The sequence below is a fragment of the Musca vetustissima genome, unplaced genomic scaffold (genome assembly GCF_032173495.1).
Source record: "Musca vetustissima isolate MV318-11 ecotype Yass unplaced genomic scaffold, APGP_CSIRO_Mvet_v1 utg30844, whole genome shotgun sequence".
Lineage (NCBI taxonomy): Eukaryota > Metazoa > Arthropoda > Insecta > Diptera > Muscidae > Musca > Musca vetustissima.
Window position 1 is genome coordinate 97161 of NW_026874528.1, and position 26256 is coordinate 123416.

The window sequence follows — 26256 nt, forward strand, 5'->3', positions numbered from 1 at the left end:
TTATTATTTTTTTTGTTTGATTCTTAGGCGCAAATTTTCTTCTCGGATTCCTAAAAAATAGAATTTTTTCATATGATAAATTGAAACCGTTATTATGTTTTTGTTATCGTGACGTATGATTGATATAAACCGCATACGTAGGCAAACATTTGCAGAAAAGTCCATTAATAAAAAAAGTAAATATTGTTATGTGTACGTAAAGTCACTCCACAATATCTCAACAAGTGGCCATAAAAAACGGCACACTTCAGATAAGAGGGTAAATATAGAAAACGAAAAAAAAATTACCCCAAATATGAGATAATTTGCAAATTATAACCCATTCATAAACAATAAATAAATTGAAATAAACGAAAATTTTATAAAGGAACAAATTCTGCACATTTTTTTAATCGGAACCATTTGTTCATAAAGAAAAAAAATCATTCACATACAGAACTATTTATTGAAACCCTTTTTTTATAGAGAAAAATCGGAACGACTTTTTTCTACGAAAATAAATAGGGGAGGTACCAGAAGGAATGGATCAATGGGTCCCATCTTCGGACATAAGGATAATGGGTTGTACAAAGTTTGCTACACATCGGACCTTCAAATCGCCTGATATTGGATTTACAAATATAGACATTTTTGACCAATTGTGGGGGAGGTACTAGAAGGAGTTGACCAATGGGTCCCATCTTCCTACTTGATCTAGGCTTGGTAAAGATAATAGGTTGTACAAAGTTTCATTAACATCGTATAGTCCGTTTGCATGTTATTATAAAATTAATGTTTAGCACAATTTTCACCATTTTGGTGGGGGAGGTACTGGAAAGAGTGGACCAAGATGGGACCCCATCTTCAAACTTCATATAGGCTTGGTAAAGGTAATAGGTTGTGCAAAGTGTGGTTCAAAACGGACATTCCATTAGCTTGATATTGGTATTATAAATATTGAAAATTTTGACCCTCTGTGGGGGAGGTACCCATCTTTAAACTTGATCTAGGCGTAGTAAAGACAATAGGCTGTACAAAGTTTCGTTAAAATCGTATAGTCCGTTGAATATTATTATTAAATTAATTTTTATAAATTTTTTGGGGGAGGTAGCAGAAGGAGTGGACCGATATTCCCCATCTTCGAACTTAAACTAAGTTTGGACGAAATATTACGTGTGCAAGTTTGAATGAAATCTGTTACTTCCTTCGAGAGTAATCGCGCGAACCAGCCGACCAGGCAGGCAGACAGACGGATGAAGGGACATTGTAAATCGACTCTAAATTGTCTGAAACGGATTTTGTCCAATAAAACATGTGGCATATATTTCGATGAGAACCATTTTCTATCGCAGAAAAAAAAAATTCTGCAAAATTTTTTTTTTCGCACAGGAAGAAATTTGTAAATTTTTTTTTGAAACAAAAAGAGCAGAGAAAACCAGTGAGCGGAGCAGTATAGTCGAACGGGGCCGACCATACGATACCCTACACAACTACCACGGAACTCTAACTTTCTGCGGATGTTTATTTTGAGCTTGGGACATATTTCGTGACATTTGCACCCTTTTGACCGATTAGAGATCAACAGCCCCTCTTCCTTACTAATATTTTGTACAGCACTTCAATTTACTTGTCCAGATTCCCTTCACCGTGGGTAGTGTTGTGACGTTCGGCTTATAATTGTGGCCTTTCGACTCGACAAAACACAAAAAAAAAAAAAATAGTTTTCAGTCCAGTTCATTTAAAAATTATTATCTGATCTTCGCCGAAAATTATAGGTGTTGTCCTTGACCCTAACTGTAGCTTCATGGAAGATATCAAAACGATCAGCGCTGTATTTCCGCCCTTTAGTGTGGTAATGGGTTACTAAATAATATATGAATACGTAAGCACCTATAAATATCTCAGTGTATTTCCCACATCCGAGTACATACGACAATATAATTGGTATCAATTTAAAGGCCAACCACCCCTCTTGGCTATATTAACAACTTCTCGGGTCTATGTCCTGCAGGAGTAAATATATACACTATAGAATACAAATTTTGTCATTTTTCACACAAAAGTCAGGGTCCATTTGATCCGCTAAATATTGACAGATCTTTATCGAAACAGGCATGCTTATTCTTTGGCCCGATCCCTTTCTCCATGTAAAATTTCGATGTTCGAACAATAATTGCGGCCTCTAGAGCGACCAGAAAACCCGACAAAAATTAAATTGTTGGTCCATTTCATCCCCTAAATATTCACCGAGCTTTAGCAAAAAGCAATAGGGGTCTTCATTGGCCAGAACCCATCCTACATGCAAAATTTCATGGATATTGGTCCATAACTGTGGCCTGTATCGTGTTTACAAATTATAATGGACAGACGGGCGGACAACGTAGTTGTGTAGGTTATAATTAGGAACTATTTTTTTCTCATAAAACCCCTCTTTTTCGGTTAGAAAATAAATTCGGAGTCATTTTGCTTCATTTAAAAAATTCATTTTTTGGAATATCTGCATATCTGTCTTGCTGATCGGTGCGCATCATAACTCCCAAAGGAACTAACCGATTTAGCCAACATTATATTAGGTTGGGGAAAATAAATCCATTATTTTTATATTAACTATAGAACTTTATATAACATGCTTCGGAATGTTCGATTTGTGATTTGTTGCCATTTTAAAGCTAACTTCATAATGCTTCCCTCATAGAAGTCCTGCTCTCTATTTGCAAAGAACTCTTGTAGTAGATTTGCACAATCCTCACTAGATACCATTTTTTTATCGTTAAAAAAATTTTGCAATCCTTGGTGCCAAGTCCGGACTGTATGGCGGATGCATTAAACCTTCCCAACCAAGCTCCTGAAGTTTCAGGCGAGTCACTGTATATGTAGGTGGCCTAGCGTTGTCCTGGTGGAACACGACACCTCTCATGTTGGCCAATTCTGGCCGTTTCTGGTCAATTGTAAATTGTTTAAAACAGTTTTATGGTAGATTTTTAGCTCCTGGGCCATGTCAGATTAGATTTAGCTCCTGGGCCATGTCAACAGTCGTAACAGCCCGTCAACTTCGATCATTTCTCCGATTTTATCGACATTTTCGACTACCGACCTACATATGTGAGATACATCTTTAACGAAACCGAAATTGCGCATAATTGGCTGTTACGGTATCGGAACTATAAACACCATTCACAATTTTAGTCGCTTGGCCTTAATTTTCACCTTTGTCAAAGAAAAACTAAAAAAAATTACCGAATTTTCTCTTTGTTCATTTTTTGCACCCTGTAACTCACAACTGAATGCACCAAAATAAAAACCTCAAAATAATTTTTTTTACAGCGAAATGTCACCCTTGCAACTAGCATAAATCTGAAATTGTTTGATCGATACTTTACGAGACAGCCATCTGCCGTCTATCACAACATGATCGATTTGATTTCTCGTTGTTCGATCGGGAGAAATCCAAGTGGCCTTGTGTATATCGAGATGCTTGCTGCCGCGAAATCAATCAACCTCATGATGTTTCTTCATGGAGGCTAAAATTTCCGTCTGTGGGGCCAAAGATATTTTCCCTTCCGATTTTTGCATTAAAATCTCCTAGCAGAATTGTAATGTCATGGGCTGGGCAACGATCATGTGCTGTTTCTAGGCGCTCGTAAAATATGTCTTTGGTCTGTTCATCTTTATCTTCGGTCGGAGCATTGGGAGTGAATCTGGAGACGAGGTATTTTATTCTCCTGTTAACCATAAATCCACAGCCAAATTAATGTCTCGTTTCATGGCAGCTATAATACAGGGCGTAATCATCTGATTTACTTACGCCAGTCCCTTTCCATCGCATTTCCTGTAACGCAATAATATCGGCTTTGTACTTCTTGAGTACATCCGCAAAGCGAACACTGCGCCTGTTCTGTACAACGTGCGCACATTCCAAGTGCAGATTCGTGGTCCTTTATACGTTTCCGGGGGTCGTCAACATTAGGGGGGTTTGGTTTTCTGTTTCTTTGCTTTTTCATAGTAGGTTGGTTTTTCCGAGAGTGGGCAACTAACCCGAAGCCTCAACCCATTTTTTGTATAGTTCATATGGGTGAACTCGCGGCACATATTAGCTCACTATTACATCGGGTGATGAAAATAGCTTCCCAGGTGGCACCGAGGGGATGTTTTTATTCAATTAAAAATAACTATACGTATGCAGTTTTTGATAACTATTTTTAAAACGGTTTATTAAACGCTTTTCCATTTCTAAAAATAATCTAACGATGTTTACAGAAAATTGTTATTAAACAATTGAAATAGAAGATGCTGTTAATGACAGTAGAATTTAATGACGAAATGTTTTAGCAGCAACAACAAAAACGACAATAGTAATGATGATGATAACGACGATGATGGGATGCGGTGAATGACGCAAACTACTATTGCTGACGTTCAGACGAGAGTAACCCAAGCATAGGGGTTGGGTTGCCTGTGATGCCAATGAGCATGATGATGGTCATGACGAAGATGATAATAATGCGAATAATTGTTATGGCAGTGATTGTAATTATGTGTGTTAATTCTATTGTTTGTCATTTATTTAATTTACTCGGGGTAACTACTAAGGAGGATAAAAATGGAAAACATTGTGACAAAAACAAAAAAAAAAAAAAAAAATACTGGAGTGAAAAGGGAATTATGGGAAACTGTAGAGATTTGCCATTAAATATAGTGCAAACGGAAATCGCAAACACGTATTTGGTTTGTTAGTAAAGTTATATTTTTTTGGTCCCATCATGACCCCAACATGCTCCCAGTTTAAAACTACGTCTCTGCATAGTAATTTTTATTTTTTTGTAAACCAGCATTTTGGGAAGTGTATTTAGGAACTAGAATAGAAGATGAACTTAAATAAAAATTTCACAAATCGGTTACTCCTATTGTGATCCCATTTGTTACTACGTTTCAGTGCAACGACAATTATTTTTAAAAATTATTTTTAATTGCAAAGTGTATACCTGGAGGAATAATAATGGAAATACATGCAATCTTCATGCACTTTTGGATTTGTATTTTTTTCTGCGTACCATAACACATGTTTAATTGAGGAAATTGTTCCATTGCTATGGAATGGCATTGGATTATTTTGAGATAGTGATTAAGAATTTCTACGAAATGCACTTTTATTCTGCCACACGTGTAAGATTTATTATTTCAAAATAAAATGTACGAGTATGTATGTCAGCTTTGGATGTTATATTTCGTGTAGAGGACATTCGTTTAAAATGTTTCTTATAAAAATATTAAAGCCTTTTTTGTGTATAAAAAAATGATAGAACATTTTTTCGTATAGGAAAAATTCATTGACAATTCTGTGTCTTCTTGAAATAAAAAGCGATGAAGTGTTCATAAATCTTTGACAATGTTTCGTACAAAAAAAAAAAAAAAAAAAAAACAAAAGAAAATCGATCATGTAGCTCATCTCGAAAGAGAAATTAATGAATGATCCTTAGCCCTCGAAAGGCATAAAACTCAAAAATTTAGCTTGAGCCCGGCTGGGATTTGAACCGTAGTTCCCATGGCATCTGTCGATTGCTTTTCGGCTCCTTAGCGTTCAAAGCCACCTCCTTATCTTCCTAAGGTTGCACAATATGCAGTTGTATACCATTGAAGAAAAATATTGTAGTCTGTATGGAAAAAAAGTCCGTCACTACAAGAAAAATCTGTTCTGAAAAGGAATGTTCTGGTGTGATGCCAAATTGTCTGAACCTGGACACGGTTGAATTTAATTCGTAGATGCAATTTCGCAACAACGCGTCGGGTAATGGTGGGAGAAATTAATAAAAAAAACAAAATCGTTGAAATTTTTTTGTTTCATAGGGAGGAAAAATCCGTTGATAATTTTTGTACGTAGAAAAACAATCCGCCGGATATTAATTACGTACAAATTCTTTCAGAATTTTTTTCTTATAGAAAAAATAATTCACAAGTTTTGTCGTAGAAAAAAATAATTAATTGACAATTACCTTCATGGATATAAAAATTAGTATTTTTTTTTTTTAATTTCTCTTTCGCGATGAGCTACGTGATCGAAAGTACAATGAATTTTATTCCTATAGAAAATAGTTCCTGGAAATTTTTTTATATTGAAAAAATTTTGGTAACATAAATTTTTTTCGAATACAAAAAAAATCGGTAAAATTTTTTTTTGTATTGAAAAAATCGTTGAAATATGTTTTTGCATAGAAAAATCTGAAAAAAATCTTTACCACAAATCTTTGTGCATATGTTTGTAACAGGCAAAAGGAATGGTTCCTTTTGAGAATAAGCATAGAATCACATTATGTTTCGATTTATGCATGTCCGTCCATCCGTCCGTCTGTAGATGTTCAATTGTAAACAAAGTACATGTCGCATTTATAATCCGATTTGGATGCAATTTGGCACAAGTCACTTATTTGGCCCAAGGACGAACCCTATTGAAATTGGAGAAAATCGGTTAAGATTTAGATATAGCTCCCATATATAGTTTCGCCCGATATTAGGTAAATGATGGGCCAAAGTCCCTGAAAATCATTCAATTTACACCAATTTTGGCATAGCCTACTTAATTAAGTCTCAAACGATGTGTGCAAAATTTCGTGAAAATCGGTTCAGATTTAGATATAGGTCCCATATATAGTTTCGTTCGATTTCAGGTAAATAGTGCACCAAAGTCTCTTTATATCCTGCGATTTGCACGAAATTTGGCATAGCGTCCTGAATTAAGTCTAGAATGATGTGTGCTAAGTTTCGTGAAAATCGGTTCAGATTTAGATATAGCTCCCATGTATAGTTCCGGTGCACCAAAGTCCTTGAAAATCTTTCGATTTGCACGAATTTTGGCACAGCATAATGAATTAGGTCTAGAATGATGTGTGTTAAGTTTCTTGAAATCGGTTCAGATTTAGATATAGCTCCTATATCTGACGAAATGAAAAATTTAGTATCGGTTGCAGAATGACATGTATGTATATGGATCCCGCATTTTACTAGTCCTTTAAAAATGCGACGCGGATTCAAAGAGGTGAAGGGTAACATATAGTCGGCCCCGTCCGATTTTACTACTTTCCTTACTGGTTTGTATATGAAAAAAGGATTAAAATGTTTTTCTTACACGAAAAATTCATTGACAATTTTGAGTCTTCTTGAAATAAAAATCGATGCATTTTTCCTAAATCATTGACAATGTTTTTCGTAGAAAACGAAAACAGAATCGTTGACAATTTTTTACGTATTTATAGAAAAAATTATTCATAAATTTTGTCGTAGACCAAAAAATTATTGACTTTTACTCAGGGTGCGAAGAATGATTAAAATACACTCTTTTTCACGAATGATCACGCGCGAGAATTCGAATATTTTCAATTTATCGCGAATGAAAAAGTTACCATGAATGAACAAGCATTTGCAATCTCTCGCGAATGATCGCATTGTACGAAAAATTCACGAAAGATAAAATTTGTTGCTGAAGAACATTCTTTTGAAATACTCAAAAAACAAATGTTCGCGAATGCTCGCGAGCACTGTTAAAAACAACAACAACAAACAAAAATATCATAAAAAAGTAAACACACACACAACGAATGAATGTGTGTAGCAGAAAATGTGTGGAACAGGCACGGGCAGAGCGTATATTGTCTTTGTGTGTGTGTCAATGGTTTTTCAGCTGGTTCAGTTGAATGTGTGTGAGAGAATAGTGATATTTACTCTCTCGAGAGTGTACGCGAGCGGTGGTTCGCCCGATACTGGTGTGGAATAACAAAACAAATGTCCAGCAACTATTGAGTTCACGAACATTTGTTTCTGCCGTTTTGAGTATTCGCGAGAATTCGGGAATGTTTGTTTTCAACCACCAAACGAAACGAACGAACGTTGTTGTGTGCTCTCACTCGTTTGTTATGTGTGTGCGAACATTCATTGACGAATGCTCGTTTGGTAAAGAATTTATCGCCATAAATTCATTCATAAATGAGCAGCACAAAACGAAAATAATGTATTTTGAATCATTCGCGAGCGAATTTTTGCGCACCTGATTTTAAACCGTGCAGCATACCAAATAGCGTGTGTCAAGTTTGCTTTAAATCGACTTAAAAAATTTAGCATAGGTTGCAGAATGACATGTATAGGGATTGATGTTAGTCGGTCGGATCACATATTTAAGTTCGTTCAATTTCATGTCAATGTTCATTCAAAAATACGACGTCTATTAGGATACATATGTAGAATATACCCAAAGTGGTGAAGGGTATGATATAGTCGGCCAAGTCCGACTTTACTACTTCCCTTACTGGGTTTTTTCGTATAGAAAAAAATAGGCGATTTTTTGTTTTTTTTTGGATAGAAGAAAAAAATAGGTGATTTTTTTTTATATAGAAAAAAATCGCTAACAATTCTTTTTGTTTAGAAATAAATTCGTTAACATTTGTTTTTTTTTATAAACAAAAAATTGTATGGCAAAAAATTCGTTGACATTTTTTTTTCGTATAGAAAAAATCGGTAGCCTTTTTTTCTTGGGTAGGACAATTTGAAAATTTTTCGTGTAAAAAAAAAAAAAAAAAAAAAATGGAGGGGATTTTTTTCGTGGCTCTTTTTTTCCTATAGAGAGAAATATTGAGATTTTTTCGGCTTTCTCATATTTATTGACATTTCCATTACTAGATTAAATTTAAAATGTTACGATGACAAAAAAATGGTCCATTATTCAAGTGGCGAAATCATTTACATAATTATTTTAGTGCGGGTCAGTATCGTCATGGCTATATGATGATCTCCATTTAATGTAGCACACACTTCATTGAATTACATATTCTTGTCTGGAGGGGCCGTTGTGATTTTGATGGAATCCTAACATTGTTTTCCAAATAATAAAAAAACATAGCTTCTTGAGTTGATATCTTCTCCTTAGACCTCCTTAATATTCCTCAAAGAAGCCCCAAAATATCATCATCATCATCATATTAACATAAATTTTAAAAATAAATCAAATTCGTTGCAAATTAAATTTCATTTCAAGGTTAAAACTGTTTTGACTTTTCCAATGAATGAAAACCGAATGAAACAAAGTATGAAAAACCTGGAAAATAATTTGCATATTTAAAGAAAACAACAACAACAACAACATCGACAAAAAAAAATAAATAAATGTTGGTCAAAATCACCTCAAAAAAAGATGTTGTTTGGGGGAGTGTGGCTTGGCTTCTGAAAATAACTCAATAAAGCGTAATTTAGCCTGAGAGCAGTCCGCTTTTGGCCATGGCAACACGGGCGACCCTGAATAAAATAATTATGACAATGGTAAGGTAATGGCATGTTGTCCCCTTGGATGATGATGATGGACATTTGGATGTTTGACAGGCTCATTGTCATCGTCACCATTGTCATGGTCATAATCGTCATCATCATCATCGTCATCATTACTGTCGCCATTTGAATTCAAATATCATAAACTGAAGGTGTCATGGTAATAATCTGGCATTCTCCCCTTGAAATTGTTTATTTGTTTCATATTTCGTTGTTGTTGTTGTTTTTATTTAATTTTTTTTGTGTAGTTGTCGGCAAGGAAACCAAATTGTCCAAACACTTAATAAACAAATAAATAACAGAATAAATATCCGAATCAATTATGTTTGCAAAATTTCGAAGCATGTCGGTCTGTGATCTTCAAATTAAAACAAGGAAATTGCGAATTATTGAGAATACGAATTTTTGAAATGCCATCAATCATCAATGAGCACGCACGCACAGTTGAACATTTTACGGATTATGAAGTAATTATGTAATCATGGGGTATTATTTATAATTGGGTCATAGTGGCAAAAAATTTTTGAACACATGTGTGAGAACTAAATAATTGATTTCAGAAGGTGTGGATTTTTAAAAAATATTCTTGAAGCTTCCTAGTAGGCATGGATTTTTTAAAAATATATTTTTAAAGGTGGCGTGGGGGATGATAGATACCAAGCAACGGCTATGATTGGCTTTAACATGGCGATGCCCAGGCTTATCTTGGTCCCTATTGGATCTCAATTGTGGACACTGACATCACGGTGGTGTCACCTGGGGTAACTATTTTCATCAATCATTGAAATAATGAGCTAATATGTGCCCCGAGTTCACCCATAAGAACTATAAAAAATGGGTTGAGGCGTCGGGTTAGTAGCCCACACTCGGAAAACCCCTCCTACTAGGAAAAAGCAAAGAAAAAAACTAACCTTCTTAATGTTGACCCCTGCAAACGAATAAAGGACCCCGATCTGCGAATCTGCACCTTGTACAGAACAGGCGCAGATTTCGCCTTGGCTGATGAACTCAGGAAGTACATAGCCGACATTATTGCCTTACAGAAAATGCGATGGAAAGGGACAGGCGTAAGTAAATCCGACGATTACGCACTGTATTATAGCTGCCATAACAATGCGGCTTCAGACCTGGCAATTCCACCATTGACCAGATTTTCACTCTTCGCCAAATTCTGGAATGGACCCATGAAAAACACATCGACACATACCACCTATTGGTCGACTATAAAGGCGCATTCGACAGCCCTATCCATTCAGAGGTGTTTAAAGCCATGGCTACGTTCTATATTTATGCAAACTTAATACGGCTATGCAGGATAACTTTAAGTGGCACAAGGTCAGCAGTTAAAGTCGGAAAGGATCTATCGAACGAGGATTCAGACAAGGTGGCAGTTTGTCGTGTGATCTTTTTAACATCCTGCTGGAAGAGGTTATACGAGATGCAAAGGTGAACAGAAATGGCGCTGTACACCAAACATCATATGTTACTCGCCTACGCCGATGACATCGATATAATGGGTCGAACATTGCGAGCGGTAACAGTCACCTTTGAACAAATTGAGAAGGAGTCTGCCAAAGTGGGTCTGGCAGTAAACGGCGCGAAGTCCAACGCGCAAGACGTCCAGTAGACTCGGACCAACTGTGGAACTTGACAACTACAGCTTCGAGGTAGTTAAAGATTTTATATACCTTGGTACCGCCATAAATAAAACGAATGTCCTCAGTTTTGAAATTTGGAGAAGGATTGTTTTGGCCAACAGATGCTACTATGGTCTGAGTAAGCAATTCAATTCAAAAAGGCCACCTCATTCCAGATCAAACTCACACTCTACAAGACGCTAATACTACCCGAGCTGTTATATGGATCTGAAGCATGCAGATGAGGAAGCTCTTGGGGTGTTTGAAAGAAAAATTCTCCGAAAGATCTACGGGCAGATCTGCGTCGACGGCAAATATCGGCGTGGAATGAACCACGAGCTTTACAATTTATACGCGGACATCGACATAGTAAGTCGTATTGAGCTGCAGCGACTACGGTGGCTAGGCCATGTTGTGCGAATGAATGAGAGAGCCCCACGTCAAAAGACATGTAAAAGCGAGCCTACTGATGGTTCCCGTAGATGGGGAAGGTCACGAATCAGATGGAAAGACCAAGTAGAAAACAACATCTTGGAATGTGGTCTTTCAAATTGGAGGAGATGCGCACAAGACCGACGCGCTTGGAAATCTTTTCTTAAGCTCGGCTTATGGAACAACCGTTCTGTAACAAGCCAGCTAAGTAAGTAAGTATGTTTGCAGGTTCCTAGAAGTCGTCGAATTTTATACCCCATACAACCTTTTTGTCAGGGTATTATAGCTTTGTGCAGCCCTAAAAGTTTGTAACGCCGCGAAATATTGGTGCTAGACCTACCTTTAAGTATACCGATCGTCATATCTAGACTAGCTGAGTCGATCCAGACATGTGTGTCCGTCCGTCTGTCCATTATAATTTGTAAACACGATACAGGCCACAGTTATGGACCAATCTTCACGAAATTTTGCATGTAGGATGGGTTCTGGCTAATGAAGACCCCTATTGTTTTTTGGTAAAGATCGGGTTATATTTAGGGGATGAAATGGACAAAATACTTAATTTTTGTCCGTTTTTCTGGTCGCTCCAGAGGCCGCAATTATGGCCCAAACATAGCGATTCGGGGATCGGTCCAAAGAATAAGCATGCCTATTTTGATAAAGATCGGTCAATATTTAGCGGGTCAAATGGACCCTGACTTTTGTGTGAAAAATGACACAAGAAGTTGATAGTATATCCAAGAGGTGTTGATACCAACTATATTGTCGTATGTACTCGGATGTGGGAGTTACATTTAAATATTTACAGGTGCTTACGTATTCAGATATTATTTAGTAACACATTACCACACTAGAGGGCGGAAATATATCACTGATAGCTTTAAAATTTTCCATGAGGATCAAGGTATGGTCAAGGACAAGGCCTATAATTTGCGGTGATGATCAGATACTAATATTGGGATGAAGTGGACCGAACACTTTATTTTTTGTGTTTTTTTCCACAGGGCTTTATTGGCCACAATTGAAAGCCGACCATCACAACACAACCCACGATGAAAGGAATCTTGGCAAGTAATTAGAAGAGCTGTACTGAATATTAGTAATATTTGTTGACCTCTAGTCGGTCAAAAGGGTGCAAATATCGCGATATAATGCCCATGTTTATAATATAGGACCACAGAAAGTCAGATTTTCGTTGAAGTTGTGTGGGGTATCATATGGTCGACCACGTCCGACTATACTGCTCCGCTCACTGGTTAAAAAATATTTTTTTTCAGTTTACTAGAAGTCGTGGATTTTTTAAGAAATATTTTTGAAGATTCCTAGAAACTAGAAAAATAAATATATTTACTTATTACTTTTCCTAAAATATGTATGTAATGAGGGGATGTCTGTCTACCTATACGTCCCCCTGTTGGCCCCTGCCTTTGCTAAGTAACCTAAAAGTGTTTATATTTGCAAAGATTCTGTGTTTACACACACACACTCAAAGACGACAATGCCTGCTCATCTCAATGTAAATATAAATACGACAGTAACTGCTGATATTGAAATCTGAAGAAAAAAAAATATTTGCAATCTATACATATTTTCAGACAATGAAATATACATAGGGGGTAATTTTGTATTGATAGGGAAATTGTCAATAAAAAGCAAGGGAGATAGATAACAAACTGCAACTGTGCAGAGAGATTAAAAATTAAATCGGAATAGAAAAAAATGATAGGTAGTATACCCCGCTGCTGCTACTGTTGGGGCATCAAAGTATTGCAATAATTTATAGAAATGTTATTTAAAAATTTTTGAGTTAATAAAATAATAAATAATAATCAGATGATATTGGTAGGAATTTATAAGTTTTATATACATTGTTGTTGTTGTTGCTTTTTGCAGTTATTGTGACTTTGTGTATTTCATTGTAAAAAATCTGTAAATCTAGTTTAAATCCTTTTGTAAATAAATCAAAATCAGAATATTTAATCGCTTTGATATAAACCTACACAGACTCGCACACACAGACACACACGTACATACATCGAAGGACAGACATTATTCAGTTATCATAAATTCATGTAGATTTCTGAACAAATATGACAATTTTATCCCAAGATTTAAAATTTCTACACAAACAAATAAACATACATATGTACATACATATGTGGGGGTATGTGTCAATATTAAAAATATCCTTTGATTTTGTGTTATTGTGTTCAAAAATTTAGATTTATTATGTGCCACAGCTGGAATATGTCGAATCATAGTTTTTTTCTTTTTTGATAGAAATATTTTTGACAGAAATATAAAATTTAAGGACTGCTTATCTTGTAAACATAAAAATTAAAACAAAAAAATTTAATAAAATTACAACAATTTTAACTGGCCTTCAAAATATATTTAGAAAAATCCACGCCTATACATAGGTCCTTTATGGCTAAAGGACCTATGTATTCAAGCTTGAAAAAATATTTGTAAAAAATTCAAATATTTTTAAACAACCCACGCTTATAATTCAACCTGAAATAAATATTAAAACCAGTGAGCGGAGCAGTATAGTCGGACGGGGCCGACCATATGATACCCTACACAACTTCCATGAACATCTAACTTTCTGTAGCACCACATTCTGAGCATGGGCAATATTTCGCGATGTTTGCACCCTCTTGACCCACTAGAGGTCAACAAATATTACTACTATTCAGTACAGTCCTTCTAATTACTTGTCCAGATTCCCTTCAACGTAGGTTGTTTTGTGATGTTTGGCTTTCAATTGTGGACTGTAGATCGACTCGAAAAAAATACGTTTTCGGCCCAATTCATCCCAATATTATTATCTGATCATCACCAAAAATTATAGGTGTTGTGCTTGACCATACCCGGATACTAGTGAACAATTTCCATGCGATGAGCGCTATATTTCCGCCCTCTAGTGTGGTTATGGGTTCCTAACTAATATCTGAGTTCGTAAGCACCTGTAAAAATTTAAGTGTAACTCCCACATCCGAGTACATACGACAATTGGTATCAATTTAAAGGTCAACCACTCCTATTGGGTATACTATCAACTTCCTGGGTCTATATCCTTCAGGGGTAAATCTATACGCTATAGGTTAAAAATTTTGTCATTTTTCACACAAAAGTCAGGGTCCATTTGACCCGCTAAATATTGACCGATCTTTATCAAAACTGGCATGCTTTTCTTTTGGCCCGATCCCCTTCTTCAAAATTCACGGTGTTTGGGCCATAATTGCGGCCTCTGGAGCGACCAGAAAAACCGACAAAAATAAAATTTTTGGTCCATTGTATCCCCTAAATATTAACCGATCTTTTCAAAAAACAATAGGGTTCTTCATTGGCCCCAACCCATTCTACATGCAAAATTTCGTGAAGATTGGTCCATAACTGTGGCCTGTATCGTGTTTACAAATTATAATGGACAGACGGACGGACGGACACACATGTCTAGATCGACTCAGCTAGTCGAGATATGACGATCGGTATACTTAAAGATGGGTCTAGGACCAATATTTCGCGGCCAATATTACTTTTGGGGCTGCACAAAGCTGTGTAGGGTATAACAAATTACGCCTATAATTCGACATTAAACCAGTAAAGGAAGTAGTAAAGTCGGACTGGGCCGACAATATGATACCCTTAACCAATTTGGGTTTATTTTACATAGGTATCCATACAATAACATGTCAATGTTTCCCTCGAAGGAACACACTCATGCCTTTCTGCAACCTATTATAAATTTTATTTTATTCGAGGAGATTCGGAGTCGTCTGTGTACCATGAGACAAATAAATGGAAAAGGATTTATAGGAAAATTGATACACACTATTCGGTACGCCGCACTGTTAAAAATTTTAGTTTAATGCACCGTTTATGTAAAATCGAATGAATATATATGTATATGTGGGAGCTATATCGAAATCTGAACCGAAACTTATCACACATCATTCTAGACTCAATTCAGTACGCTATGACAAATTTCGTGCAAATCGAAGGATATATAGGGAATTTGGTGTACCATTTACCTTAAATCGGACGAAAATATATATGGTAGCTATATCTAAATCTAAACCGATTTTCACGAAACATAACACACATTATTCCTGACTTAATTCAGTGCGCTATGCCAAATTTCGTGCAAATCGAAGGATATATAGGGACTTTGGTGCACCTTAAAACGGACGAAAATATATATGGGAACTATATCTAAATCTAAACCGATTTTCACAAAATTTAACACACATCATTCTAGATATAATTTAGTACGCTATGCCAAATTTCGTGGAAAACGAATGATATATAAGTACTTCGGTGCACCATTTACCTAAAATCGGACGAAAACTTATATGGGAGCTATATCTAAATCTGTACCGATTTTCACGAAACTTAACACACATTATTCCAGACTTAATTAAATACGCTGTGCCAAATTTCGTGCAAATCGAAGGATATATAGGGACTTTGGTGTACCATTTACATAAAATCGGAAGAAACTATAAATGGGAGCTATATCTAAATCTAAACCGATTGCCATGAAATTTAACACACGTCTTTCTAGACTCAATTCAGTACGCTATGCCAAATTTCGTGGAAATCGAAGGATATATAGGGACTTTGGAGCACCATTTACATAAAATCGGACGAAAATGTATATGGGAGATATATCTAAATCTGAACCGATTGCCATAAATTTTAACACACATCACTCTAGACTTAATTCAGTACGCTATGCCAAATTTCGTTGAAATCGAATGATATATAAGTACCTTGGTGCACCATTTACATAAAATCGGATGAAACTATATGTGGGAGCTATATCTAAATCAGAACCGATTTTTCCCAATTTCAATAGGGTTCGTCCTTAGGCCAAATAAATGAGCTGTTCCAAATTTCATACAATTCGAATCAAAAATGCGACCTGTTTTACAATTTAACATGGGCCGACAGACGGACGGACATGCAAAAAATCAACTCAGAAAGTTATTCTATGCATATTCTTAAAAGAAACCATGAGTCTATCTCGTTTTCTTTTGCCTGTTACAAACATATGAACAAAGACATAATACCCTGTACCACAGTGTGGGAAGGGTATAAAAATCGACGCATATACATAGGTCCTTCGAAAAATACTACTAACTATATGCTTCTTGTAAAAAATATTTTTAAAAAAATCCACGCCTATAGGTGGCTCTTACCAAAAATTAAGTTTTTGGTCCACTTCATCCCAAAATTATTATCTGATCATCACCGACAATTATAGGCGTTGTCCTTGACCACCACTACTGAAATCTCATGGAAAATTTCAAAGCGATCGGCGCTATATTTCCGCCCTCTAGTGTGGTAATGGGTTACTAAATGATATATGAATAGGTAAACACCTGAAAATATTTAAGTGTAGCTTAATAATTGGTATCAATATAAATGTCAACTACTCCTCTTGGATATACTATTAACTTCTCGGGTCTATGTCCTTCAGGGGCATATATATACCCATAGAATAAAAATTTTGTCGTTTTCACCAAAGTTAGGGTCCATTCGACCCGCTAAACATTGACCATTCTTTATCAAAACAGGCATGCTTATTTTTTGGCCCGATCCCCGATTCTCGGGTCATAATTGCGGCCTCTGGAGTGATCAGAAAAACCGACAAAAATTAGGTTTTTTTCCATTTCATCCCCTAAATATTAACCAATCTTTACCAAATTCAATTGGGGCCTTTATTGGCCAGAACTCATCCTACATGCAAAATTTCGTGAAGATGGGTTCATAACTGTGGCCTGTATCGTGTTTACAAATTATAATGGACGGACGGACGGATGGACACACCTGTCTAGATCGACTCAGCTAGTCGAGATATGACGATCGGCATACTTAAAGGCGGGCTGACAACATAGTTTTGTAGGGTATAAAAATACGTCTATAAAAGGATCTCAAAATATTTGTAAAAATCCACGCCTATAAAATGTTCTCAAAAAATATATATATTTTTTTTTTTTAAACAGGCCTGAAAAAATATTTTTTAAGTGATTATTTATACTTTTTCGAGTCGAGCTTGATGATCTAAGTTTTGCAATGAAAAGGAAAGCCAGGAGAAGAACCTACGTACCCACCATTATGCGACGCGTTTCGCCGTTGGTTAAGCATATTGGGCTATGTGTAGAGATGGGCAGTGGGTAAATACCCAAAGGGTAAATACCCGGTAAATTGGGTAAATACCCGGTAAATTGGGCAAATACCCATTTGTGGGTATTTATTTGGGTATTTACTATATTGAATCGGTAATACAACATCTTGCACCCTATTTCCGGGTTTCTGTTATCAAATCGATTTAGAATGAATAGTGATTATTTATACTCTTTCGAGATTGATGGTCTAAGAATTTAATTCGCATATGTAAGTTTCGCATTAGGGCGGAATAAATACAAGTTATCAACGTACGACCTTTGTAAAGCCACATAGCTAGAGATGGTATTTACCGGGTATTTACCGGGTAAATACCCAAGGGGTGGGTAAATACCCAAGGGGTGGGTAAATACCCATTTGCGGGTAAAGACGTGGTTAAATACTTGGGTAAATACCCGAATTTAGCCAAAATTTTGCACACATGTTTCTAATGACAAAGCAAATATAGAAATCCAACATGGGGTCCCTGGGTCCAAGTTTTGATATAGCCCCCATATAACCGTATCTCCCGATTTAAGGTATTTTTTGCCTATTAGACACATTTTACAACCAAATTGGCTGTAATTTGGCACAGAGTGTTCTTGTTGGGTACCAAATGTCCATGCAAAATTTTATGTATGTAGGTCCACGTTTACTGGTAGCCCCCATACAAAGGTACCCATATTTTGAGTATTTACCCAAAAATTGGGTATAAACTCACTAACTGCCGATCGGGAGGTACGGTTATATGGGGGGCAGTTAGTGAGTTTATACCCAATTATTGGGTAAATACTCAAAATAGGGGTACCTTTGTATCTCTCAAAAATATAAAAAGTTCTCAAAAAAATTTTTTTTTTTAAATACTCGCCTGAAAAAATATTTTTTTAAAAAACGTCATACTTGCAAAAAATATTTTTGAAAAAAATTCACGCTTGAAAAAATATTTTCTTAAAAATCACACTTGAAAATAATATTTAAAAAAAAAATTTCACGCTTGAAAAATATCTTTTTTTTAAATACCACTTGAAAACAATATTTTTTTTATTCACGCTTGAAAAAAATATTTTTTTTTTAAATCCCACTTGAAAAAATATGTTGTTTTTAAATTCACGCTTGAAAAAATATTTTTTTAAAAAATCCCACTTGAAAAAAATAATTTAAAAAAAATCCCCACTTGAAAACATTTTTTTACGATCTTAAAAAATATTTAAAAAAATCCACGTCTATATTACGACATTAGAATTTTTTTTAATCTCTTTAAAATATTTTAAAAAAATCTTTAAAAATAGTCTTTAAAATCTACGCGACCTTCAAAATATCACGCCGATATTACGAGCTTAAAACTATTTTTTGGAAACTCCAGGCTTATAATTCCACCGTAAAAAATATTTTTTTAAAATAAACTTTATTTGTAGTTTAAAAAAAATTATAACAAAAAACTGATATAAAAATATTTGTTTAATTATTTCATTATATTATCGTGTATGTGTTTTTTACTGTCTTATCACTTCCTTGTGTTTGTTTAAATATTTTACTCTTTTCATCTTATTCATCAAATTTCACACTAATTACAAATTCCTATTATTAAGTTGGCTAACCAATGTCATGACACCTAATTGAAAAAAAAAAAACTAAACTAAAATAGTTACCTGTGATCCAATTCACGCTTATAACGATGAGAGCCATCTAAGGCCGATAGCCCATTGATAATTGATTGATCCATATCGGTTTCACCAAACGTTGCAGTACGATCACGAAATTGTTCACTGACCGGTGATGAGGGGGTTGTTGTTGTTAATGTCGAAGGATTTTTAACTAAAGAATTGGAACGAGAACGTAGTTCAGTTGGTGATATGGGTACTAAACCGGGATTTAAAATTTCAAAGGCATCTTGCGAAATTTCGGGCATTTTGACAACAAAAAATCACTCAATGTTCAAATCAAAACCAAAAGAAAATCGTGGGGTTCTTATTATTGCAAAATAATTTTAATGTTTATAATATGAAATTAAAAGTAAACGTTATTTTTATTTAACTAGGTTTTTTTTGCAAAAAAATTAACACACTTTTCTAATTAATTATTTAATTTTAAATGCAATTGGTTTTTAATGCAAAATATTTGCACTTATTTTCCTTGCAACAATATTTTATATTTCAGAGGTTGTTTTTCAATCTTTTATTTTTTTAATTATTTTTTTTTTTTAATTTTTTAATTACAAATGTGAGCCCACGTTGATTGCGATCGACCAACACTTTACAACTGAACCGTTTGCTGAGATGCAGGCCGAACAATTTACATATGATGAAGAAAATACGAATTAATTCTTTTCAAAAATCAGACATTTTCTTATTAATATTATTTGTCTATTTTGTCGCCACTGTTATGGTTGTTGTTATTTCAGACGATTTATTGTATTTATTTTCAATATTTGTTATTAAAATTTCAATGAGGGAAATTAAAAAAAAAATAATAATAATAAATATTTGCCATTGCCCCCAATGCGAATTAGTACTGCTCTGTTTTGTCACACAAACACTCTTATTGTTGTCGACGACGACTGATTATCAATATCTTATCAGTGGATTTTCTTATCACCATCACCGAACCACCACCCGACCACCTTCCCTAGCAGCAGCAACAACAAACACGTCATGTCAAAATTTGCCATTCATCCATCCAACAACGATGCATGGGATTATTTAATTATACGCCCGCTCTTCATTAAAAGAGCATTCCAAGAGACTAACGGACCAGCAGAGACAATCGCAGGGAGCTCAAAAGATAACATTGAATTTGTTGTTGTTGGCTTATTTACATTATTTTTCCCTTACTCTCTTAAGTAAACAACTGTGTTATCATCTCGATGTAGTAAGAAATTGCAAATATTGGTGTTCAATGACGTGTAGATAGTGAAGAGAGAGAGAGAGAGAGAGAGAGAGGGAGAGACTAGTAACTAGTCCACTAATGCACAAAATAGTACGATAGCGGTGATGGCTAAACACGTATTCTCTTTGCTTCTCTCTTGGTCAATCATTTTTGAATGGGATCTCTCACTTACGCTCTCATACACTTACTCTCAATTTAATTCTGTTCAACTCTGAACTAGTCACTAGTTTGTTGGGTTATTGTGGGTGGGCATTTGGAGAAGAGTGCAAAACAAACATATTTTACTTGTTGAATGGAGAGGTATGTGAATTAAAACGAGTAAAAATGGGAGTTAATTCCGGTAGAGGTATTTCTTAGACAGGGAGAAAAAATGCATTAAAAAAATGTTTAAAAAATCTGCGCCTATATTACGACTTGAAAAAATATTTTTAAATAATCCAGACCTATATTACGAGCTTAAAAAATATTTTCAAAAAATCCATGCCTAGACATTGAAAAGAAGTATTTTTAAAAAATCGGTTAGGGGATGATGTATGGGTTCTTTTGACATCCGTTTGGAAAAATCCCTCCTCCATAAATAACTCGGCAAAATTGTTGATAACAATCAAAGTGTCGCCGCTGCGCGTTCACCTTTCGTACGACGACGAATGTCTGCGACCCGCTTTATTTTGTTTGTTTATTAGATGTTTTCATTGACATTGTTTTTATATTATTATGATGAAAAAGCAGCAGCAACAACAATAATTGCCATGGGCTAGAGAGTACAGAGACAAATTTGCATAGAGTGGCACAGTGGTTGGTAAAGAAAAAAACTTCAAAATATTATTATACCCTACACTACTATGTTGTCAGGACCGCGAAATATTGGTCCTAGTATACCGGTCGTCATATCTCGACTAGCTGAGTCGATCTAGACATGTATGTCCGTCGATCTAGACATGTATAATTTGTAAAAGCGATACAGACCAAAGTTATGAACCAATCTTCCCAACATTTTGCATGTAGGATGGGTTCAGCCCAATGAAGACCCCTATATTTTTGGGAAAGATCGGTTAATATTTAGGGGATGAAATGAACCAAATACTTAATTTTGGTCCGTATTTCTGATCGCTCCAGAGGCCTCAATTATGGCACAAACATGTCGAATTTTTACACGGAAAAGGGAATCGGATTAAAGAATAAACATGTCTGTTTTGATATACATCGGTCATATTGATCGGTTAAAATAGACCCTGACTTTTGTGTGAAAAATGACAACAATTTTATTCTATGGTGTATATATTTACTCCTGAAGGATGTTGATAGTATATCCTAGATGAGTGGTTGATCTTTATATCGATAACAATTGTAAAGCTGTATGTACTCGGAAGTGGGAGCTACACTTAAATATTTACAGGTGCTTACGTATTCTTATATTATTTAGTAACCCATTATCACACTAGAAGGCGAAAATATAGAGCTAATCGTTTTGAAATTTTCCATTAGGATCCAGTTATGGATTCTCATGGATCCTATAATTTTTGTTAACAAAGTACAGGTCGCATTTATGATCTGATTTGGATGACATTTGGCACAGTTCACTTATTTGGCCCAAGGACGAACCCTATTGAAATTGGGGAAAATCGGTTCAGATTTAGATATAGCTCCCACATATAGTTTCATCCGATTTTAGGTAAATGGTGCACCAAACTCCCAATATTAGTCCGATTGGGATAAAATTTTGCACAGCGCACTGAATCAGGTGCATGCTTATGTATGCAGAGTTTTGTTGTAATTGGTTCAGATTTAGATATAGCTCCCATATATAGAGTCGTCCGATTTTATGTGAATGATGCACTAAACTCCCAATATTTGTCCAATTGACACAAAATCTTGCAAAGCGCACTGAATTACGTTCAGATTGATGTCTGCGAAGTTTTGTTGGAATAGGTTCAAATTTGGATATAGCTCCCATATATAGTTTCGTCCGATTTTATGTGAATGATGCACTAAACTCCCAATATTTGTCCGATTGAGACAAAATTTTGCACAGAGTACTGAATTAGGTGCTGACTGATGTCTGCGAAGTTTTGTTAAAATCGGTTCAGATTTAGACATAGCTCCCATATATAGTTTCGTCCAATTTTTTTGTGATACACCAAACTCCCAACATTTGTCCGATTAGGACAAAATTTTGCACAGAGTACTGCATTAGATCCAGACTGATGTCTGCGAAGTTTTCTTAAAATCGGTTCAGATTTAGATATAGCTCCCATATATAGTTTCGTCCGATTTTATGTAAATGATGCACTAAACTCCCAATATTTGTCCAATTGACACAAAATCTTGCACAGCGCACTGAATTACGTTCAGATTGATGTCTGCGAAGTTTTGTTGGAATAGGTTCAAATTTAGATATAGCTCCCATATAGAGTTTCGTCCGATTTTATGTGAATGCTGCACCAAACTCCCAATATTTGTCCGATTTTGACAAAATTCTGCACAGGGTACTCAATTAGGTGCAGACTGATGTCTGCGAAGTTTTGTGAAAATCGGTTCAGATTTACATATATGTCTCCCATATATAGTTTCGTCTTTTTGAGTATTTGTCTGATTGAGTAAAATTTAATGTTCAGATTGATGTCTGCGAAGTTTTGTTAAAATCGGTTCAGATTTAGACATAGCTCCTATATATAGTTTAATGTCTGCGAAGTACACCAAGGAATCCAAGGCTGTCCGTTTGACATGCAATTTTTCATTGATTTCAGAATGGTATGTGTATGGGGTTTTTTCAATTGCTTGAAATATCTATCTAGATAGCACATTTAGTTTCGCCCAATTCCATCTCAATGGTCCTCCAAAAATTCTATGTATGTTCTCTCTACAGAATATTGTAGATATTAACATGTCTTGCATGTACCCAAAGTGGTGAAGGGTATCATATAGTCGACCCCGTCCGACTTTGGAACTTTCCTTACTGTTTGTTTTTTTTTTCTTTATTCTCACAACTCACGAATTCACAAAAGATAACTGCAGACAAGTTGAGAATATTCAAGTAGTAGTTGTTGGGGAAGAAAACGAGAATAAATTTGTTGTGACGATGTTGTTGAAGTTTCCATTATGTGTTGTTATGCTCACAACAACAACAACAGCATCAATACAGAAACGTAACATCAAACTTTTTTCAAAACAGAGAGAGAAAAAAAATGCAGAATACATTTGTTGTAATTTTTGTTGAATTTCTAATATTATTTATGAGATTGTTTTAAGATGTAGAAGAAGAAGATATGGAAAAGAAGTATGAGAATAAGCTGTTGTCTTGGGTTAATTTTGGGTGGGAGTACCCCTTCAGGTTTTTTTTATTGTTGCTATGCATATTTATGTTTGTATATAGTTCCGAGTTAGTCTAGCATCAAGGAAACTGATAACAGAATTTCAAAACATCTATGCAAAGAGGAAATAACAACAGCAACTGGAGCGTAGCTTCAAAGATACATAAAACGAGTATATAACAACTGACGTTTTATGACGTCTGATGTGTGAACTTTATAAATGACAAATAGGTATATCTATTTTTATAGAGCTGAAAACAATGTGGTATTTAAAATAAACATAGAGGAAATGAGCAGACCTGAAATAACGCTTAGAGGAAATAATTGCGGAACTGGCCATAATGGAAATTTTAATTTAAACCAGTGAGCGGAGCAGTATAGTCGGACGGGGCCGACCATACGATACCCTACACAACTACCACGAACTCTAACTTTCTGAGGATGTTTATTCCGAGTCTGAGTAATATTTGCCCCCTCTTGTCCGATTAAAGGTTAACAACACCTCTTCCTTACTTTTTTCGAATATTCAGTACAGTCCTTCTAATTACTTGTCCAGATTACCTTCACGGTGGGTTGTGTTGTGATTTTCGGATTATACTCTACTCGAAAACACACAAAAAATTATTTTTTCGGTCCATTTCATCCCAAAATTTTAATCTGATCATCACCGAAAATTGTAGGCGTTGTTCTTGACCATAACTGGAACTTCATGAAAAATTTCAAAGCCATCAGCGCGATATTTCTCCCTCTAATGTGGTAATGGATTACTAAATAATATCTGAATACATATGAACCTGTAAGTATTTGACTCTAACTCCCACATCACTATATTTGGTTTCAATTTAAAGGCCAACCACTCCTCTTGGAACTCCTCTATCAACTCCTGGGGTTTACATCCTCCAGGAGTAAATATATATGCCATATAATACAAATCTCATTTTTCACACAAAAGTCAGGGTCCATTTGACCCGCTAAATATTGACCAATCTTTATCAAAACATGCATGCTTATTCTCTGGCCCGATCCCCTTCTCCATGCAAAAATTCGCGGTGTTTGGGCCATAATTGCGGCCTCTGGAGCGACCAGAAAAACCGACAAAAATTTAGTATTTGGTCCATTTCATCCCCTAAATATTAACCGATCTTTTCCAAAAACAATAGAGGTCTTCATTGGCCAGAACCCATCCTAGATGCAAAATTTCGTGAAGATTGGTCCGTAACTGTGGCCTGTATCGTGTTTACAAATTATAATGGACAGACGGACGGACGGACACACATGTCTAGATCGATTCAGCTAGTCGAGATATGGCTATCGGTATACTAGGACCAATATTTCGCGGCGTTACAAACATTTGGGGTTGCACAAAGCTATAATACCCTGACAACATAGTTGTGTAGGGTATAAAAATTCATTAAAATCGAACACTAAACTCAAACACATAAATATAGGTCAACAATTTGACGTTTGTTATTTTGAAGGTTCTAATCTATTTATACCCTACTTTACTTTTTAAACAGGCAAAAAGAATCGAGATATACCCATGGTTCCTTTTTAGTATATGCATAAAATCACTTTTTGAGTCGATTTATGCATGTCCGTGAGTCCGTCCGTCCATCCATGTATTTTTGTGAACAAAGTACAGGTCGCATTTATGATCCGATTTGGATGAAATTTGGCACATGTCACTTATTTGGCCAAAGGACGAACCCTATTAAAATTGGAGAAAATCGGTTCAGATATATAGTTTCGTCCGATTTTATGTAAATGGAGCACTATACAAGTCAATATTTGTCCGATTGAGATAAAACTTTGCACAGAGTTCTGAATTAAGTCGATATTGATGTATACGAAGTTTTGTTGAAATCGGTTCAGATTTAGATATAGCTCCCATATATAGTTCAATATTATGTTATTGTAAATTTAGGGTGTTGGAAATGTTGGGATATGGATGCATTGAATTTATACCTCCATATTTCTATGGTTCCGTATTTTATTAATGTTTTTAATCTCCCAATTTGGTAGTAGTGGAGTGTATCAACATTTCGGTATATTCTCAGTTTTCTAACAACATTTTATCAGCTATTTGAATTCCAAGGTATCCATTAATTCTCTCATCCACACTCGACACCGATATTTCTCTATTCGACTGCATTGAATTTATTTATTTTTTTTTTATTGAAATGTTTGACTTTGAGGTGAGTTGGCAATTGGTGAGTGGTGATGCGTGTGAGTCGATGGTGGTCATAAATCGGATGACGTTTATAAGTTAAACCAATTGTCGACGTCATAATTTTATTTGTTTGTTATCGTTTGACGTGCAGTAGTAAATTAATTTATTTTTATATTTTTATTTATATTTTTCATTTGTTTTTAATTTGTTTTTTAATTTACTTATTAAAATTAATTTTAATTAATTAATTAAGAAATTATTTTTTTATGTTATTATTTTATATTTATTTTAAAAAATTTTATTTTTTTAATTGTTTTTCATGTATTTAAAATTAATTTCGCTTATTTTTTACCAAATTTAG

At 35.2% G+C, this 26256-nt stretch overlaps 1 protein-coding gene across 2 annotated transcripts in view; it reads right to left on the reverse strand.

Annotated features, from left to right (window-relative positions):
• LOC133334261 (cytosolic purine 5'-nucleotidase-like) overlaps positions 1-26256 on the reverse strand; it is a 114342-nt gene that overhangs the window by 71240 nt on the left and 16846 nt on the right. Inside the window, exon 1 of one of the 2 annotated variants that reach the window (XM_061542561.1) lies at positions 19178-19295. The exons of the other annotated variant lie outside the window; for it this stretch is intronic. Coding sequence (XP_061398545.1) covers positions 19178-19251 — 74 coding nt within the window. The 5' untranslated portion in view covers positions 19252-19295. Of the gene's footprint in view, positions 1-19177; positions 19296-26256 lie in introns of those variants that run through there. 2 annotated transcript variants of the gene reach the window in all.